At 39.1% G+C, this 21,746-nt stretch overlaps 1 protein-coding gene across 1 annotated transcript in view; it reads left to right on the forward strand.

Annotated features, from left to right (window-relative positions):
- The window catches only part of LOC111156619 (focadhesin), a 320,134-nt gene that overhangs the window by 133,125 nt on the left and 165,263 nt on the right, over positions 1 to 21,746 (forward strand). The window contains exons 12-15 of the mRNA XM_022517613.1: positions 12,188 to 12,292; positions 12,683 to 12,784; positions 13,307 to 13,437; positions 15,292 to 15,418. Coding sequence (XP_022373321.1) covers positions 12,188 to 12,292; positions 12,683 to 12,784; positions 13,307 to 13,437; positions 15,292 to 15,418 — 465 coding nt within the window. The remainder of the gene's footprint in view (positions 1 to 12,187; positions 12,293 to 12,682; positions 12,785 to 13,306; positions 13,438 to 15,291; positions 15,419 to 21,746) is intronic.

Here is a 21,746-nt window from a genome sequence, read left to right on the forward strand (position 1 = left end):
TCCACCAATTAACATTGTGATCTGTCTGGGCCTCACTTCCATCATAACCAAGTGAGCACCCAGGTGACTTTGGCACTGTTAGTTTTGATAATGAAACATGCACAGGGATTTAAAAAATTTTTCTTTTTTTTTTTTTTTAAATTTTATTTATTTATTTGACAGAGAGAGGTCACAAGTAGGCAGAGAGGCAGGCAGAGAGAGAGGGGGAAGCAGGCTCCCCGCTGAGCAGAGAGCCCTATGCAGGGCTCGATCCCAGGACCCCGAGATCATGACCCGAGCTGAAGGCAGAGGCTCAATCCACTGAGCCACCCAGGCGCCCCTCTTTTTTTTTTTTTTTTAAGATTAATTTATTTGACAGAGAGAGAGAGAGACTGTACAAGCAGAGGGAGAGGGAGAAGCAGGTTCCCCACTGAATGGGGAGCCCGATATGGGTGGGACTCGATCCCAGGACCATGGGATCATGACCTGAGCTGAAGGCAGACATTTAACTGACTGAGCCACCCACGTACCCTTAAAAAAACATTTCAAAGAGGGGCACCTGGGTGGCTCAGTTGGTTAAGTGTCTAACTCTTGATTTCAGTTTAGGTCGTGATCTCAGGGTTATGAGATCTAGCCTCATGTTGGGCTCCACACTGGGTGTGGAGTCTGCTTGAGATTCTCTCTCTCCCCCTCCCTTTGCCCCTCCCCCACCCAAAATAAATAAAGTTGTTTAACCAAATGAATTTAACATACACTCTTCTGAATGTTAAAAAAACAACCCCTTGATTTTTTGAAAATTATGGTATGAAAAACATATGAAATATACCTTCTTAGCAAAACGTTGGGTATATGGTACAGTGTTGTGTAGAAATTTTCATCATGTAAGACCGAATCTGTGTACCCACTTAATAGCAGCTCCCTGTTCCCTCCTATCCCCAGGCCCTCTGGCAATCATTATTTTATTTTCTTCTAAGACTGCCTTCTTTGGATACCTGGTATAAATGTGGAGTCATGCAGTATCTGTCCATCTATGATTGGTTTGTTTCACATATAATGTCCTCAAGATTCATCCATGCTGTATCATGTGACAGGATTTCCTTTCTTTTAAGGCTGAATAATATTTCATTGATGTGTAGATCACATTGTCTTTATCTTTTCATCAGTTAATAGTTAGGTTGTTTCCTTCTCCTGGCTATTGTGAATAATGCTGTAATCAACATGGGAGTGCGAATACCTCTTCTAGATCCAGATTTCAATTCTTTTGAAATACTGCAATTCTTTGGAAAAAATTTTTAATGATTTATTCATTTATTTATTTGAGAGAGACAACATGAGCAGGGGAAAGGTCAGAGGGAGAGGGAGAAAGAATCCTCAAGCAGATTCTTTGCTGAGCATGGAACCCAATGTGGGGCTTGATCCCAGGACCCTGAGATCATCATCTGAGCCGAAGGCAGAAGTTCAACCACCTGAGCCACCCAGGTGCCCCTCTTTGAAATTATTTAAAAGTCCCTGGGCGTGTTTCATTATCAAAACCAACAGTGCCAGGGGCACCTGGGTGACTCAGTTGGTTAGGTGCCTGCCTTCGGCTCAGGTATTGATCTCAGAGTTCTGGGATGGAGCCCCCATCAGGCTCCCTGCTCTAGCAGGGAGTCTGCTTCTCCCTCTCCTTCTGTCCCTTTCTCTGCTGGTATTTTCTCTGTCTCTTAAATAAATAAAATCTTAAAACAACAGCAGCAACAACAAAACTAACAGTGCCAAATTAAACAAGTTAAACAGTCTCTTTATATTTCTTAAAATATTAGAGAAAGATTTGTTTGTGTTTCAATAGAGAGACCATCGTTTTAGAACAGGTACCTAAAAGCAACCGTACAGTTAATGGACTTTTGTCAGTATATTTTAAAAGTCTTTGTTCTGAATTTCCCGGAAGTGGCATCATATGTTGGTTTTATTTTTAATTTTTTGAGGAGCTTCCATGCTATTTTTCATTGTGGCCACACCATTTTACATTCCACCAAAAGTGCACAAGGGTTCCCGTTTTCCCACATCCTCACCAACACATGTGAATTTCTATTGTTATGGATAATGCCATCCCAACAGGTGTGAGGTGGTATAGCTGATTGGAGCTTGGATTTGCATTTCCCTGGTGATGAGTGACTCTGAGCATCTTTTCCTGGGCCTGTGGCCATTGGTACGTCTGCTTTGGAAGATGTTTAGCTCCTTTGTTCACTTTTTCCTTGGGTTATTTGTTTATTTGTTGTTGTTGAGTTATAAAAGTTCCTGATATATTTTGGATATTAACCCCTTACCAGATATGTGGTTTATAGGTATTTCCTGCCATTCTGTAGGTTACCTTTTTTTTTTTCTTTTTTTTAAACTCTGGTGATTGTTTGCTTTGCTGCACAGAAGCTCTTCAGGTTGATGTAGTCCCACTTGTCTGTTTTTGCCTTTGTCACCTGTTGTTTGGCGTCACATCCAAGACGTCATTGCCAAGACCAATGTTAGGAAGTTTTCCCCCTATGTTTTCTTCTAGGAGTTTTATAGCTTTAGGTCTTGTGTTTAAGTCTTTTATTCATTTTGCGTTGATTTTTGTGTATGGTGTAAGACAAGGGTCCATTGTCCTTCTTTTTCTTGCAAATACTCAGTTAACCCAGCATCATTTATTCTAGAGACCATCCTTTCTCCATTGTATTTTCTTGTCTCCTCTGTAATTAATTGACCACACATATATGGATTTATTTTTAGGCTCTCTATTCCATTCCATTGGTCTCTTTTCCCCTGTGCTAAGATCATACTGTTTTGATTACGGTAGCTTTGTAATGTGTTTTGAGGTTAGAAAATGTGAGGTACCCAGTTTTATTTATTTCTCAGTATTGTTTTGGCTTTGTGGTTTCATGCGATTTTTATGATTATTTTTTCTGTTGTGCAAAAAATGTCATCGGGATTGTAAAGTTTCGCAGGCGAGGTAAACATAACACCAGGCAAGGCGGGCGCAAGGCAAGATTTATAAAAGGCATCTCCGGCGAAGTTTCAGGGCTTACGAGAAGGGGAGCCAGGAAAGTCACGCTGGGAGGAGGTGGGCACCCTCGGGTGAGGTTCCTCAACTCCAGAAAGGGGAGTGGGTGAAGTCACACTGGGAGGGAGTTGGCGGGAGTCTTTTATCAGCCAAGGCAGGGCATGGGCTCACATCCATATTTGGTGATCGGAAGGTATGGGGTGAGGGTTCCTGATACTCCTGTTTCCTGCATAGGTATCGGGTTACCTATGGAGACGTGACCTGGGCATACACTGTTTTGGCGGGAGAGTCTAGGGTTAAGGAAGGGGGTGGGGAGGGGACTGGAAGATAGCGGTCCCAGCCGTCATTTCTATTATTCTTCCTGCATTCCCAGAACCGCCGACCCAGCAGGGATTTTGATAGGGATTGATTGCACTGAATCTGTAGATTGCTTCGGGTGTTATGTACATTTTAACAATAGTTTTTCAGTCTATAAATGTAAAATATTTTTCTATTTATTTGTGTCTTTAACTTAAGCAGTCCTTTGTAGTTTTCAGGATACAAGTCTTTCACTTCACTAGTTTATCCCCAAGTATTTTATTGTTTTTGGTGTTATTGCAAATGGGGTTGTTTTATTAATTTCCTTCTTGGATTGTTCATTATTAGTTTATGAAAACACAATCAGTTTTTTTTAATATTCATTTTGAATCCTGCAACATTTCTAAATTCTCTTATTACGTTTCTCCCCCTCATTTATTAGTTGTAACTAACTTTTTTTGGTAGAATCCTTAGGGTTTTCTGCATGTAATATCATGTCATCTGTGAACTTTCTGATTTGGATGATCTTTATTTCTTTCCTTCTTTCCTTTTTTCCTTCCTCCCTCCATTCCTCTGTCCCTTCTTCTCTTCCTTTCTTCCTCTTTTCTTTTCTCTCCCTAATTGCTCTGGCTAGTACCTCTGTAAGGGCCTATTCAGCCAGAGCGGCCCCACCCCGGTTGAACTGCCATTTTGTTGTAAAACTTAAATTGACACCCCCCCCCCAGGGGAACTTATTTAAAAGCAAGTCTGGGAAACCAGTCCCAGGTAACAAAGTCCAAATACAAGGGTAGGTCAGGCCACGTGGAGGTATTCAATCAGTGGGGGGCGCATACTGTCTCCTAGCTACCAGGGAGTATGGGCCCGCCCTTTGGGCACCTTTTGGGCACCAATTCTGAACTAGGTGATAGGCTGGTTCAGATGTCTACTAGGGTAAATTGTAATTCAGTTGGTTGCCTAGCATTACTGTGGAGTTTCCTGTGGGTGTTACAATCTCATTGGCCACCTGTGTGTGGCTAGGCCCAACCACATGGCCTTTGCTCTATAAAAGTTAGTCTGGAAAGCAGGAAAGTTAGTCTGATTTTCCAGACTAAAAAGTTAGTCTGATTCCTGATGCTTGGAGCAAAATAAAGCGTTGCTTGACCTTTGCTTTGTATCAGTCCCCCTCCTTTAATCACAGACCCATTATTGGGGTACCCAATTTTGGGGGACCCAACACTTCCAGTACTATGTTGAATAGAAATGGCCAAAGTGGGCACTCCTGCTTTGTTCCTGATCTTAGAGGAAAAGTTTTCAGGTTTTAACCATTGAGTATGCTGTTACCAGTAGGCTTTTCATATAGAGCCTTTATGTGTTGAGGTGATTTCCTTCCATCTCTAGTTTAGTACATGTTTCTATCATGAAAGTGTGTTGGGTTTTGTCAAATGTTTTTTCTATATATATAGAGATGATCATGATTTTTATCCTTCATCCTGCTAATGTAGTTTGTAACATGATTGATTTTTGTATGTTGAACCATTCCTGCATCTCAGGGATAAATCCCACTTGGTCACAGTATGTGATCCTTTTAAAGGAATTCTGTTGCTTAGTAGTTTGAGGATTTTTGTATCCATGTTCATAAGGGATAGTGGCCTGTAATGTTCTGTTCTTGTAGTGTCTTTGGTTTTGGTATGATTGTAATGGTAGGGTCTCATGAAATGATTTTAAGAGTATTCCCACCTCTTCAGTTTTTTGGCAGGAGTTTAAGAAAGATTGGTGTTAATTCATCTTTTTTTTTTTTTTTAAAGATTTTATTTATCTGACAGACAAAGATCACAAGTAGGCAGAGAGCCAGGCAGAGAGAGGAGGAAGCAGGCTCCCCGCTGAGCAGAGAGCCCGATGCAGGCTTGTTCCCAAGACCCTGGGATCATGACCTGAGCCAAAGGCAGAGGCTTTAGCCCACTGAGCCACCCAGTGCCCCGTGTTAATTCATCTTTAAATGTTTGGTAGACATCACCTGTAAAGCTATCTGCTCTTGAGTTTTTCTATGTTGGGAGGTTTTTGGTTACTGATTCATTCTCCTTTGTTATCAGTCTGCTCAGATTTTCAGTTAATGATTCATTCTTGGTAAGTTGTATGTTTCTAGGAATTTATCCATTTCTTCTAGGTTATTCAGTTGTAGTATAATTGTATATAGTTGTCTCTTACATCCTTTTGATTTTTGGGGCACAGGTTGTAATATCTTCACTTTCATTTCTGAATTTATTTGTATCTTCTCTCTTTTTTTTTTTTTTAAAGATTTTACCCATTTATTTGACAGAGAGATCACAAGTAGGCAGAGAGACAGGCAGAGAGAGAGGAAGGGAAGCAGGCTCACCGCCGTGCAGAGAGCCCGATGCAGGGCTCGATCCCAGGACCCTGGGATCAAGACCCGAGCTGAAGGCAGAGGCTTCAACCCACTGAGCCACCCAGGCGCCCCATATCTTCTCTTTTTCTTATTCTAGAGGAAGGGTTGTCAGTTTTACTGACCTTTTAAAATACCAACTCTTAATTTTATTTTTTCCCCCATTTTTAATTTCATTTATTTTTGCTTTTATGTTTATTTCCTTTTTTCTGCTACCATTGGTTTGGTTTATTCTTTTTCTGGTTCCTTGAGATACAAAGTTAATTTGTGATCTCCTTTCTTTTTTAATGTAGATTCTTACTGCTACACACTTCCCTCCTAGTGCTGCTTTTGCTGCATCCCATAAGTTTTGGTATCATGTGTTTTCATTGTTACTTGTCTCAGAATATTTTTTAATTTCCTTTTAGATTTTTTCTTTCGCTCTTTGATTAATCAAGAGTGTTTTGTTTAGTTCCTATGCATTTGTGAATTTTTCTGTTTTCTTCCTTTTATTGACTCCTAGTCTCATTTAGTTTTGGTGAGAAAACACACTTGGTGTTATTTCAGTCTTAAACTTTTTAAAAAAGATTTTATTTATTTATTTGACACAGAGAGCACAAGCAGGGATAGTGACAGAGGGAGAGGGAGAAGCAGACTCCCTGATGAACAGGTAACCCAATGTGGGGGCTGGATCCCAGGACTCTAGGATCATGACTTAAGCTGAAGGCAGTCACTTAACTGACTAGGCCATCCAGGTGCCCTGCAATTTTCTTAAATTTGTTAAGGGTTATTTTGTAACCTAACATGTGATCTGTTCTGGAGAGTATTCCATGCGTACTTGAAAAGAGTTTGTATTTTGCTGCTGTTGGGTGGAATGTTTTGTGTATGTCTGTTAGGTATATTGGTGATAGTATACATGTCCTCTGTTCCCTTATTCATCTTCTGCCAGGATGTTCTGTCCATTATTGAAAGTGGAGTGATGAAATCTCTTACGTTGTTATCTTTCTTGCCTTTAGTTCTATAAATGTTTGCTTCGTATATTTGGGCTTACATATATTGCTCTGATGTTGGATACTTATATATTTATAATTATTTTCCTGGTGAATTGACCCTTTTTTATCATAACATCTTTGTTTCTCATGACAGTTGTTGACTTAAAGTATTTGTCATATGGTATGAATATATGGCTGTCCTTGCTCTCTTTTGGTTACCTTTTGCTTAGAATATCTTCTTTTACCCATTCATTTTTAGCCAGTGTGTGTCCTTAAATGTGAAGTAAATCTTTTGTAGTCAGCATATATTTGTATCTTGTTTTTATCCTGTCAGCCTCTCTATATTTTGATGTGGGAGTTTAACCCATTTACATTTAAAGTGATCACAAATAGAGAAAGCTTTAATATTGCTATTTTGTTCATTATTTTCTGAGTCTTACAGCCTTTGTTAAAAAAAAAAAGTACTCATTTATTTTTGAGAAAAAGAGAGAGCAAGTTTGGGGAGAGGAAGAGGGAGAGAATCTTCAAGCAGACTCACAATTGAGCAGAGAGCCCGATGCCCAGCTTGATCTCAGAACCCTGAGATCATGACCTGAGCTGAAAGCAAGAGTTGGGCACTTAAGTGACAGCCACCCAAGTGCCCTGCTCTTACAGCTTTTTGTCCCTCATTTCCTCTGTTGCTATCTTACTTTGTGGTTCATTGATAATTATTTTTTTGTAGTGACATGCTTTGACTCCTTACTCATTATCTTTTTTTGTATCTTCTGTGGGTATTTTGTTTGTGTTTACCATGGGGCTTATAGAAAACATCTTACAGCTGTAACAGTGTATTATAATCTGTTAACAACTTAACTTCTGCTGCATATAGAAGTTCTTTTTATTCTCCTCACACTTTGTTATTGTTGTCACAAATCACATCTTTTTGTATTGTGTATTCATTGAGATATTTTTATAGCTTTGTCATTTCTACATTTGCCTTTTAACTCCCATATGAGGATTTAAAGTGTACTATCATTACAGTACTATCATATTCTGTGTTCTTCTCTTTATTTACCTTTATCACTGAGATTTCATACTTTGATAAGCTTTTCTTTTGCTAATAGCCTTTAATTTCAACTTGAAGGGTTTCCTTTCACATTTCTTGAAAGGCAGTTTTGATGGGTGAACTCCCTCAGCTTTTGTTTATTTGAAAAAGTATTTCTCTTTCATTTTGAAAGAAAGTTTTGCTGGTTATAATATTCCTGTTTTGTTTTGTTTTTTCTTTCAGCACTTTGAATATCTTATGTAGCATCCCCTTCTGCCTATATGATTTCTGCTGAGGAATCTGCTAATAGTCTTACGGCGGGGGTGGGGGGAGCTCTTTAATAATCCCATCATTCTAAACTAAACTTTTTTTTTTTTTTTTTTAAAGAGGGAGAGAGAGTTAGGGGCAGAGGGAGAGAATCTTAAGGAGGCTCCATGCCCACCAGGGAGCCCCACACAGGATTTGATCTCACAGCCCAGAGATATGACCTGAGCCAAAATCAGGACTCGGGTGCTTATCCAACCGAGACACCCAGGCACCACTCCCATCATTCTAAAACAATTGTTTATCATTGACTTGAATTCTGAAGGAGGGAAGCAAAAGCATAGAATTTTCTGAAACCAGAAGATCATGAGACTGAATTATAGGGAACTTTCCAGCTTATTTTAAATTTAAAGTCAGAGAATTCATTCTTTTTTTTCCTGCCTCACAGTGGAATGCTCAAGAGCAGAGGAATTGGGTGCTTAGGTGGCTTAGTTAAGTGTCTGCCTTTGACTCAGGTCATGATCATAGGGTCCTGGGATTGAGTCCTGCATCAGGCTCCCTGCTCAGTAGGGAGTCTGCTTCTGCTTCTACCCCTCCCCCCAATTGTTCTCTCTCTCTCTCTCTCTCTTTCTCTCACTCTCTCTTTCAAATAAAAATCTTTAAAAAAGCAGAGGAATCAATAGTTCATAATTACATCTCAAGTAAGTCAATCAATACATATGTAACTTCATTAGGAAAACAACAGTTCATACTTTATGCAAAAAAATTTTCCATATGTATATATTTGTATCTGTGTTTCCCCCTATTTTGTTTTTCCCATTGGCTTTTGACAGTTTACTTTGGGGTATAATAACCTTTGAACTGTATTAAGTTTAAGATAGGTACAGTAAAATATTCTCACTTAGGTTTTTTCATTTATGAACTCACTAGGAAACAGTAAACACCCAATCATACTTCTTTAAGTCTGAGGCTTGTAAAAACAACAACAACAACAACAACAAAACCTGTACTCTTCAACATAAATAGAGTACTTTATTTTTATTTCTTTTCTGACAATATAATTAAAACAGTTGTTTAAAACCGTACGGCTAAATGCACTGTTTTATAAAATGTCAGCAAATGTACTGATTGCCTTCCCAGAACTAAGAATCTGTCTAAGTGTCTTTGTAGAAATCTTACCAGAAGGGGTAATTGAAACTTGGGCAATGCAATCTAAGATAACCTTTTGTTTTTAATTAAAATGGGGAATAAGAAGCCAGTTCAAAAATTTGTCTCCCTTCATTTGCTCAAGGTAGGGTGATGAAAAACCTGTGTTCTAATAGAGCCCCAACACTTGTTAAAAACATCAATTCTGCCTGAGTGCTGTGAGTCCAGCCATGACATGCGTAGCTCCTAATGCTGCCATGGTGTATCATGGTCAGGCTCATTAATGAATTAATGTTTAACCATTACTTTTTGGTTAGCAGGTTAGTAGAGGATTTTTCTTCCTTCTTGAAAGTGAATTAAAGTAGATGTCTTCCTCAGCTTAGAAGGAACAGGCTTTCTAAGATTATAGCAGATAGAGGAAATTTAACATTTTAGACAACAAAAGTGTGAAATGCACTGGAAGGAAAATAAAATTTTTTTTGGAGCTACATTGTGCCATTAATAGGCTTATAGTAAGTATTCACTTGTAGATCTTGAATTGAAGTTTTAAAAATAGCTTTATTAAGATATAATTCATATGCTTTATGTTCTATATATGCTATATAATTCATCCATTCAAAATGTAGGTTCAGTGACTTAGTATATTCACAGAGCTGTGCAAATGTAATTATAAATAATTTGAGAACATTTTCATTATCCCCCCCCCAAGAAACCTTGTACCCATTAGCAATCACTCCCCATTTCCCTCTACACCTTTCCAGTCTTAAGCAATTACTTTCTGTCTCTTTAGTTTTACCTATTCTGGACATTTCATGTAAGTGGAATCATATAATATGTAGTCTTTTGTGACAGGCTTCTTACACTTGGCATGATGTTTGCAAGGTTCCTTTGCCCTTTTATGGCTGAACAATATTTCCATTTTATGACTACACTACATTTTCTTTATCAGTTCATTAGTTGATGGACACTTGGGTTGTTTCTACTATTTGGCTATTGTGAGTTATGTTGCTCTGAACATTCATGTAGGAGTTTTTTGTGTGGATATGTGTTCATTTCTCTTGGGTAGATAGATACCTAGAAGTAGAATTGCTGGATCATATGGTAATTCTGTTTAAACATTTGATAAACTACCAAACTGTTTTCTGAAGGGGTGCACCATTTTATATTCCTACCAGGAGTGTATGATGGTTTCATATTCTCCATATCCTTATCAACATTTGCTATTATCTTTTTTTTAATGATAGATCCTATTGGATATCAAATGGTATGTCATTCTGCTTTTGATTTGCAATTGTTTCATGGCTGATGATGGTTGAATATCCCTGTCTTTATTAACATTTATCTTCTTTGGATCCTTTGCTCTTTTAGAATTGGGTTATTTGTCCTTTCATTATTGAATTATGAGAATTCTTTACATATTCTGGATACAAATCCCTTATTAGAAGATTTGTAAAAAAATTTCCCCCCATTTTATGGGTTGTCTTTACATTTTCTTTCTATTTTCCTTTGAAAGACTAATACTTTGAATTTGAAGAAATCTATTTTTTTCTTCAGATGCACTTGCTTTTGGTGTCATATCTAGGAAGGCTTTGCCTAATCTAAGGTCACAAAGATTTACTATTATATTTTCTTTAAGAGTTTGATAGTGTTAGCCTTTACATTTGGGTCTAAAATTTATTGTGAGTTAATTTTTATGTGTTGTGTGAGAAAAGGGCCCAGATACATTCTTTTGTATGTGGATATCTAGTTGTTGAAATCCAGCACCATTTTTCAGGGACTCTTCTTTCTTCATTTTTCTTGGCGTATTTATCAAAAAATCAATAGAAGATGAATATAAGGATTTATTCCTAGACCCTGAGTTCTGTTTCATTGATTTACATATATATATATATATATATATATAAAATCTTAATATATATTAAGATTTTATTTATTTATTTGTAAGAGAGAGAGAGAGAGCACACACAAGTAGGCAGAGAGGCAGGCAGAGGCAGAGAGAGAAGCAGGCTCCCCACTGAGCAAGGAGCCGGATGTGGGACTCGATCCCAGGACCCTGGGATCATGACCTGAGCCGAAGGCAGTGGTCTAACTGACTGAGCTACCCAGGTGCCCATCATTGATTTATATTTTTTGTTGTTACTGCTGCTACCACACTTGTTTGATTACTGTAGCTTTGTAGTGAATTTTGAAATTGAGAAGTTTGAGTCTCAAACTTTGTTCTTTTTCAAGATAGTTTGGCTATTTAGGATCCCTCACTTTTCCACACGATTTTTAGAATCAGTTTTTCAATTCTGGCAAATAAGCCAGCTAGGATTTTGATGGAATTGTGCTGAATCTGTAGATCTATTTGGAAAACATTGCTGTCTTGGCAGTATTACGTTTTTTGATCCACAAATGAACTGCGCTTCTCTTTTTATTGTGTTATGCAGAGGGATTGAAACGGACACCTGGAGACGAATTTTTGTTCATTAACTACCCCCTTACAGTACAACTAATTTTACTTATTTCATGTTGGAATAACAATTTCACTGTACAGTTATTTGTTGTTTATATATTCTGTGTTTTAGCTTCTTATTAGAACTGTAGACTTCTTTGGAGCAGGATATATTTTAACTACTTTTGTATTTCTGAGGGCTAATATCATGCTTATTTAAGAAAATCATTTTGGGGGATGCCTGGGTGGCTCAGTCAGTTAAGCGCTGCCTTCGACTCAGGTCATGATCTCAGAGTCCTGGGATCGAATCCCGCATCGGGCTTCTTGCTCAACAGGAAGCCTGCTTCTCTCTCCGCCTCTGCCTGCCACTCTGCCTGCTTGTGCGTGCGGTCTTTCTCTCTCTCTCTCTCTCTCTCTCTCTCTCTCTGACAAATAAATAAATAAAATCTTAAAAAAAAAGAAAACCATTTTGATTGGTATTTGGCAGGTCATTATAAAAGAGATAGACTAGTAGTGGTACTATGAAATTACCACTGACAACAAATGGCTAGCTAACATTTTTTTAAGTCTTCAAAGTTATATATATTCCCATTATTCTTTTGAAGAAAAACAAAGTGATTGCATTACAGATCTATTTCCTTTGAAGGCATAACAAATACATTCTTTACATTCATTTTAGGTACCGAATCTGATTCCGGTTTTAATGTTCAAATTGGGAAGACCACTGGAACCCGTGTTCTATAATGACATCTTGTATACTTTACCTACACTTGGTGTTCACAAGGTTTGTATATTAAACAGTTTGCCTGGCGACAAAACAGAGAGTGAGTCATGCCTAATACATTGAATTTTGAGCCCTTAATTTTGCCATGACCGCTGTTTCTCTTGTTGGGCCAGAAGTATTTATTATGATATTTTAAGAATTAATTCTTTGAAATCATATAATAGCCAGTTTTCCCCATTGGCTATTGTCTGAGATAAGGTCTTATGCCCCCAGGTTTGCTAGCTAGCCCCTCCCCCAAACTGTCCCCCACTTCTGAGAAGATGGGTTGTATTGTAGTTGGCTTCTCTTTCAGTCTTTATTCTGTGATAAGGGATTTTCACATTGTTGGGGTCACTTTGGGATTACCTACATTCACATTTGAGAAACCAAAGTTTCTTCAATATTTTCTAGGTGTGTATAGGACAAATTCTACGAGTGATCCAACTTCTTGGAACCACTCCACAACTAAGACCTGTCACTCTGCGCTTGCTGACATCTTTGTGGGAAAAGCAGGTAAAAATCAGGTGTACACTTGTGTATTAAACATGTCCCTTTCACCAAAGCAAACCAGTTTTGTCAGTGTGTGTGACAGTACTTTGATGCAGTAGGGCCGTGGAGTGGCATCAGTGATTGCATTCAGAAATTTTGGTTTAGCGTGCTGCTTTTGATCTGTAATGCATTCGGTGGTGATTGACTCTCAAAGAGAAATTGAGAGTAGAAAAAAAGGTATTTCCTTAATTCTGAACTTTATTTTTCCATCTGCATGGAAAAAGTAATAGAAATATGATTATACATGATTAGTGCCTTTGTAATTAGGGTGAGATTCAGCCACCTTTTTCTTGTCTTATGAAATGAACAGTACATGGGTCTGTAAGAAAATCCCCAGCAATCACAAAAGCATTCTTTGCTGCTGATTAGAAGAAATGCATTACAATTAGCGATGCAAATTGTGGAATTTGGAGGTAAAAATGCTATGTAAAATGATTATTCAACTCCAATTGGGAAATTACCTTTTTTATGAAATTCCCTTCTTAGGATCGTGTCTACCCTGAACTGCAGCGTTTCATGGCCATGTCCGATGTGCCTTCTCTGTCCGTGGGCAAGGAAGTCCAGTGGGAAAAACTCATCGCCAAAGCAGCATCGATCAGAGACATATGTAAGCAAAGGTAATATGCACTTAATCCTTGGGAGTGGATATCATGATATATTCCTTTGCTCTTAATTTTTTTATTGTAAGGAAAAAACTAGGAATGATAGAGGGTATTTGGGTAAGAATAAATTAATTTTCAGTTCCAGTTTTCTGATTGTAGAACTTAGTAAGATTGGATAATAACTTTGAGAAGCAAGGATGTCTTTTTATTTCAGATCTAGCCTTGTACCTAGATTTATAGGAAACTTGTATCCTTTTCTGGATAATAATTCAATATTATGATAAAAAACGTGATGCTATGTTTTCTGGGGTTTTTTTGGGTATACTAATCCCTGAAACCTAAGCAGTGGACTATAATGGATTGTTCTTCTTCTTCTTCTTCTTCTTTTTTTTTAAAGATTTATTTATTTATTTATTTTGGTCAAAGTGAGAGGTCACAGGCAGAGGGAGAAGCAGGCTCCCTGCTGAGATGGGAGCCTGATGCGGGAGTTGATCCCAGGACCCTGAGATCATGACCTGAACTGAAGGCAGACGCTTAACCAACTGAGCCACCCAGGCGTCCCTATAGTCAGCTGTTCTTTTTTATATTTTCCCTGTGTTATGCCTAATTGTTAAAAGGAGTTTGAATAGGGAAGATCTCATTTGTGACTCATTGTCTAGAATTAATTACTAGAATTATTACAAAGAAGGCCTGATCTTTAATCCCCACGTATGCTCTAGAGGTGAGGAAGACACGAAGGTATTGGGGAAGTGACTCTGCTGTTGTAGATTCGGGATTATCCTGAAGCTGGTAATGTGGATGATTCTTGTTTCAAATCTGGGGTCAGGATGTATCTACTTCTCAGCAGTTCTGCCTCTTTTCTAAGTTCAGCCTTTTGGCAATGCCAACATAGCCTCACTGTACAAGTCACACACATGAAACCCAAAACTTGGGCGTGTGGATTCTCTTGAGCTACTGGCATGGATGACATTTTAGAGATGAAGGGTCATTAGCTGACATTTTGATTTTACACCCTTAAAGCTCAGCTTCAGGAGAAGTTAGATATCAGAGCAGGTCAGAGTCTGTTGATAACTTATTCCGTATTCCACCTCAAAGTCTTCCAAAGTTTTCCAGTTTGGGAAAATGATTACTGTTTTCCAGACAGTGAAATGGTAGAATCCAGCCAGGCAAATTTCATCAATTGGTAGTTTGTTAGTGGAAACTGTTCTGTCACTCAGTGGTTATGAGGAAAGCTGAGGATGGACCGGAGCATTTCTTTGAGAAGTTCTAGTCATTCTGGAGCTAGCACACTGCATGCGGAAGAAAGAGGAAAAGAAGAGGAGGAGGAGGAGTGAGTGAATCCAGTGTCGTGCTGGTGGGGGGTTTCGTCAGTTACGATTCATATCCTTACTTTTATCATCATCGTCATCAGCATCGTTACTGTGATAGGTGTAACCACCCGACCATCACTGCTGTAGTAAATTATCTTCTCATCTCCAATCCCTGCTTTTGTAGTCAGTGGCTGGTACCAGAGCACCCGGCAGGCAGGAATAGCTCTATCTTTACTGATAATCTCAATGAGGTAAGTCAGTTCTTCTCACCATTATTACAGACTGGAATTTTTTCAATCCAGGCAATAGCATTTACAGTTTAGGGAGAAGACAATTTGTTAGCAAGTGTCCTCTTGCTCATCAAAAATGAGCCTTACGTTACAGCAGGAACTACGATGACGCGAATCTTGGCAGAAAACATATGTTCGTATTTGTGGGTCAACATTTAATGGATGTAAGGGTAAAGAAAGCTCTAAAGCTTTTTGATCAGGCAAAAGTCCTGGGAGGGGGAGTGTGCTCTTCGGCTTTAATCTTGTTTCTAAACTATCATTTCTGGTAGGCCCTACCAGCATGGTGCGGATATGTTGGCAGCAGTTTCCCAGGTGTTGAATGAGTGCACCAAGCCTGATCAAGCCACTCCGGCAGCTTTGGTGCTCCAAGGTCTTCACGCGCTCTGCCAAGCGGAGGTAGGCTTTTTAACCTTGTTTTGGATCCTTTTGAAGAAAGTACTTACTGGATGCACCATACTTGTTACAAGGACATAAGTTTAGATGTAGTGAATTGAGTGCTGAATGTTCACTCCCAGAGAATTTTGTTAGGGAGTGAGTTTAGCCAGATTCTTTCTTGAAACATCTGGTCCTGCAGACGTTCTCCAGAGGCTAGAGACAACCACTCTGTTTCCCCTTGTTCTTTATTTTCCCTTGTTCTTTATTTCCTGTGTTACTTGTAACACGGGACAGTTATGCTCCTAGGAGAACTCGTGAGTAAATCAGCTTCTTAGGTTTGCGATTAGCACGCCGTAGAAGCAGAGAAGGTGAAGAGATTGGCATACACCCGTGGCAACTTTATAGCCAGCAGAAATTATCGTTGGCTTGAAGACTGGCAAAGGATCCTTTCTTTCCTAGTCACCAGTTTGGGTAGGATGGATTGATGTTAGACTTGCACCTCTAACCATTTTCTGAACTTGAGCCCACTCCCCAGTTGACAACTCAGCAGACAGAATCTTAAGCGTTTTGGAGAAATGTGATAATGATGTCAAAGATCGCTGATATCCCTAACCAAAGGTTTTAACACTGTGAGACATACTTACACAATTGGAGTCTTTTTGTGAAGGAGACTAAGTGGAATTCTCTTAGTGTTCGCAATTATGGTTGGTACAATAATGAATGTAATGGTATAATAAAACAGGCAGTGACTGTACTCGTGTTTATATGCTTATTTTCTTGTGCTAAGTACTTTCCATTTATGCTCCTCATTAATTCTGCAGTATGGGGATTATAATGCCATTTTATAGATGAGGAAAATAGACCTTCGAGGGCGGTTGTTTGCTTAGAATCTTGTTATGAGACTGAACTTGATATGAGACTGCTCTTTTGGGTAGATACTTCCTTTAGCAGCGAGTGAGCACCATCACTGTTCAGGAACCGGTGTGTGCCGAGGGCTGTACCTCTAGAGCCTGGGCCCAGTGGTGGACAGAGCTGTTCGGGTCTCCTAGCAGAGGGCTGCTGCAGCAGGGGACAACTGCACAAAACCAGTGACTGTTGTTTGTTATTGCTTCCATTAGTCATCTGGAATTGGCAAGTGTCACTTGAATAATGATCTTGCTTTCCTGATAAAGAATTCTAAACCTCTTCTGGAAATGAGTTTTTAATAGGAGCTTTGAGAGAAGAGAGAGTTCTGTACTTTCCCCTCCAAAGGGTGATCAGTGTTACCGTTTTGGAGGATTTCCTGGTCATTATTTTTTCCAAACAGGAATCAAGTCCTTTCCAAAATTAATCTTTTCTCCTCTAACAGGTGGTAATTTTGTCTTACTGTGTCCATAATTCCTTTGTGTTCTCCACCCATCCTCCGCTGTTAACGCAGCTCTGTTGTCTGTAGATGCTTATTAACTCATAAGAAATGCTCAGTGTGTGGTGCTGATTTTTCTCATTCCATTTCCTCTAAGATATCATTAACTGTAGTTAGTACTGGAGACATGAAAAATGTACCAGATGGCAGGAAGCATCTTTTGTTTTGGGGCAGTTGCGGAACTGTACCTGAGATATACCAGTTTTTAGCTTCCTGTCCTTTGGTTAGTTTACTTAGCCTCTGAGCATCTCGTTCTTTAAGTGAAGAGAAAAGATTACCCAAAAACAAAAGAAACCTGGCATAATGTCTGCTGACATAGGTGCTCTTTAAATGTTGAGTTTGCTCCTGGAAAATTGGTATGCTGTTGGATATAGTGAGTGCCATCAAGAAGGTTCTAAGTAGTTTTTTGTTTTTAATCTTTTCCCTTAAGTTTACATAATATAGAACAGTGACTTAACGTCTTCCTATAGACGATATCCTGTCCTTTCAGTGCTGAAGCTCTTGTTACTTCTTTCAGTACTTAAAGGAGACAGTTGAGGATTGTTGAAGTCTCATCCCCCAGTCCAAACTACTACCCAGAGGACTTTACTAAATATGATCTAAATCCGTTCAGGCTGCTGTAATACAACACAACATACACTGGGTAGCTTATTAGCAAACATTTCTTTCTCATGGTCTGGAGGTTTGTAAGTTTGAGCTCACGGTGCTGGTATATTGAGCGTCTGGTGAGGGCCTCCTTCTTGGTTCTTAGATGGCCATCTTTGTAGATAGCTTCAACCTCACACAGCTGCTGGGGCAGGAGAGCTCTCTGGAGATTGTTTTTAGGGTCACCAATCCCAGTCATGAAGGCTCTGCCCTCTTAACCTAGTCATCCCCTAAAGATCCCAGCTCCTAAAACTCTAATCTTGAGAATTACGATTTCAATATATGAATTTTGGAGGGGATACAAGTGTTCCGCCCATGGCAGCCACTTTGCTTCTCACATTCCATTGTCTTGTAGAGGAATTAAGACATCATGTCTCTAGGTATTTTATTTAATGAGGCCTGTGTCTTATTTTGATACCTTAATATTCCTTCCTTTGCTTGGTTGAAGGCATTTCTCTTTTCTATTGTGTTTCTCTCCTTCCTCTTTTGTTTCTTTTCGTGTTATGAAATCCAAATCCTGTATGATTTTTTTTTTTTAAATCAAAAATTCACTTTTAAGGGGTGCCTGAGTGGCTCAGTCGGTTGAGCATCTGACTCTTGGTTTCGGCTCAGGTCATGATCTCAGAGTCATGAGATTGAATCCCACGTTGGGCTCTGCCCTCAGCGCAGAGTCCGCTTGACCCTTCCCCTGCTTCTCCCCTGACCCGCTTGTGTGCGCATTCTCTCTCTCTCTCAAATAAATAAGTAAATAACTAAATAAAACCTTAAAAAAAGTTCCCTTGACAGGTTGCAAATGAAATAAATCTGCCCTGTGTTTTGAATAAATAGAGGTACCCTTTTCAAATCCTTTTTATATTAAGATGAGTATTAATAAATCATAAAGCAATACTGGCAGTCACTTAACTTCATTTTTTATAGAGAGTGCTTATTTTCTTGTCACTTATTTTTCATTTTTCTTGTCTAAAAGGATAAACTCATTGTTTTATTGACCCTTACCAGAGGTACTTAGTGTTATTTACCATCTTTTCCTTATAGATAGTACAAGTGTCCTGAGTTGTGGAATTAATTTTTTTTTTCTGAGTTGTGGAATTTGTTGAAATTGGCTGTATCACTGTTAATTTTGGCAATAGAAATACTCTTTTTTAAAAAATGTTTTGGAATAGCTTTATGTTCATTTAAATAAGTAGACATAATCTATTTCCCCTTGATGAATCTTGACGGTAGTAATTGATCCTTGTATTTTGTTTAAGCCATTCCAAGCCTTTTTTGTATGTGTTCATTGTTTGTGAAGTTGCTGCTGTTATGTCCTGTGGTGTGTGTTAAAGTTGCAAAATACGCTCAATTTGGTGGCTCTTGCCAGGACACATTTACTAATTTTGGGCTAATCTTTTTTTTTTTTTTTTTCTTGCCAGCATGCTATCCATAGAAGCCAGTATGCATTCTTTGAGGCCATTTATTCTGTCTTCTAATTGATATCATGTGTGAAGCAATTGATGGTTGCCAAGAGTTTCAAGAATGAAAATATTCAGCATAGTTATAAATCTATTTCCCAGTAGCATTTGGTAGTAATTTGTCTATCCACAGCTTTTTAGATCCTTGACTGTCAAATATAATTAAGAATATAGAAAGCTGGGGCGCCTGCGTGGCTCAGTCATTAGGCATCTGCCTTCGGCTCAGGTCATGATCCTGGGGTCCTGGGATCGAGCCCCACATCAGGCTCCCTGCTCAGTGGGAGGCCTGCTTCTCCCTCTCCCACTCCCCGTGTTCCTCTACTCTCTGTGTTTCTCTCTGTCAAATAAATAAAATCTTAAAAAAAAAAGAATATAGAAAGCCAAAAACAATGAAATTTTAAAAACCAATAAGGAAAAGAGTAAAATTGAATAACCCTATCTTTTAGAAAGTGCCTCATTTGGAAAACCATTCCAAATTGAATTTCTCTGGGCTTTCCCATCCTTGCCTTTTGTAAGTAAGTAGAGCTCTTTTGACTCCTCAGTTTTAGAATCACGATTATGAAATTCATTTTTCTGAAGGGCTAAATTAAGCCTGCAATTCTCTCTCCTTAATCATTTATCATGGCCTCCAATGAGAGATTGAAAGGATGGATTCCATGTCATTGCCAACTCTATGAAGGTGAAGATTGTGTTTCCTGTGTGGGTTTCTTCGATGATGCTTTACTAGACAAAAATGTAAGGGGAAGTCCTAGGAATCTTGGTGAACCATAAAGACAAGAATGTAGTTTCCATTTTGGAACTGGAAAAGAAACTTACTCTTTTTTTTTTTTTTTAAGATTTTATTTATTGGGGCGCCTGGGTGGCTCAGTGGGTTAAAGCCTCTGCCTTCGGCTCAGGTCATGATCCCAGGGTCCTGGGATCGAGCCCCGCATCGGGCTCTCTGCTTAGCAGAGAGCCTGCTTCCCTCTCTCTCTCTCTCTCTTTGACTGCCTCTCTGCCTACTTGTGATCTCTGTCAAATAAATAAATAAAAAATCTTTAAAAAAAAAAAAGATTTTATTTATTTATCTGACAGAGATCACAAGTAGGCAGAGAGGCGGGCAGAGAGAGGAGGAAGCAGGCTCCCTGCTGAGCAGAGAGCCTGATGCGGGGCTTGATCCCAGAACCCTGGGATCAGGACCCAAGCTGAAGGCAGAGGCCTTAACCCACTGAGCCACCCAGGTGCCCCAGGAAACTTACTCTTAACACTATAGGTATATTGATTCAGGACTTCACACCTTTTTTTCTTTTTTAATTGGCTGAACTACTTTTTACAAGTTACACTTAATAATTGGACATTTGGTGATATGGGGAATCATTTAATACTGGAGAAACAGTGGCTCTGGCAATTTAAGTAACTTTCCAAGGTCACATGACTCATAGGTGAAAAGAGAAGGAAAGTAGATCTAGGACCCTCTCCAAGTCTGACTTTCTTTTGTTATTTTGAGGCTTCTTTCCTTTGAAGAATATGAGCGTGGAATAAAGTACTTTTATCTTTAAGCAGAGGGTTTGCCATTTTCAAAGGAAAATTAAGAGTCTTGCATTATCTTTTCCGTATTATTGCCTTTCAGCTTTCTCATCTCATCACTTTTTGCCTTAATTTTCTTCTTCTTAAAAAAGATTTATTTATTTATTTGAGAGCGCAAGTTTGCACACATGAGTTGGGGTAGGGGCCGAGGGAGAGAGAATCTTAAGCAGACTCCCTGCTGAGTGCATAGCCCTACTCAGGGTTTGATCTCGCAATCCTGAGATCATGACCTGAATAGAAATCAAGAGTCAGTTGCCTAACGACTACGGCATCCAGGCGCCCCGTTTCTTTTTCACTTAATCTAAGGTTATGTCTTTGAAAAGCAATATTCTCTCTCTTTAAAAAAAAAAGTTTTATTGGGATGCCTGGATGGCTTAGTTGCTTAAGCATTTGCCTTTGGCTCAGACCATGATCCCAGGGGCCTGAGTTCAAGCCCCGCATCGGCCTCCTTGGTCATTGGGGAGCTTGCGTCTCTCTTTGCGTGCCACTCCCCCTGCTTGTGCTCTCTCTCTCTCTCTCTCTCTGACAAATAAAGTATTTTTAAAAAAGTTTTATTAAGCTATAAATCACATACTATTTATTTTATCCATTTAAATGTTTACAATTTGATGGATTTTAGTACAAAGTTCTACAGTCATCACTACAATCCGTTTTAGAACATTTTACCACCTTCACAAAAAAAACTTGTACCCTTTAGCTGTCATCCTCCCAACCCTTCACATTTGCCCTAGCTCTAGACAACCATGAATCTACTTTCTGTCTCTATGGATTTGCCTATTCCGGACAGTTTACATAAATGGAATCATACAGGGGTTTCTGGGTGGCTCAGTCATTAAGAGTCTGCCTTTGGCTCAGGTCACCATCCCAGCATCTGGGGATGGAGCCCCCATCAGGGTCCCTGCTCAGTGGGGGGTCTGCTTCTCCCTCTCTCACTTCCCCTGTTTTATCTCTCTCTCTCTGTCAAATAAATAAATAAACAATTTTTAAAAAATGGAATCATACAATACATTGCTTTTTTGTGACTGGCTTCTCTTACTTAACATGTTTTCAAGGTTCATCTGTATTGTATCATGTATCAATACTTCATTTCTTTAATGGTTGGATAATATTCTACAGGGTAATTCTATGTTTTGTCCAATTTTTTTTTTTTTTTAAGATTTTATTTGGGGGCGCCTGGGTGGCTCAGTGGGTTAAGCCTCTGCCTTCGGCTCAGGTCATGATCTCAGGGTCCTAGGATTGAGCCCCGCATCGGGCTCTCTGCTCAGCGGGGAGCCTGCTTCCCCCC

Source organism: Enhydra lutris, unplaced genomic scaffold (assembly GCF_002288905.1).
Source record: "Enhydra lutris kenyoni isolate GAN:26980312 unplaced genomic scaffold, ASM228890v2 scaffoldscaffold47, whole genome shotgun sequence".
Taxonomy (NCBI): domain Eukaryota; kingdom Metazoa; phylum Chordata; class Mammalia; order Carnivora; family Mustelidae; genus Enhydra; species Enhydra lutris.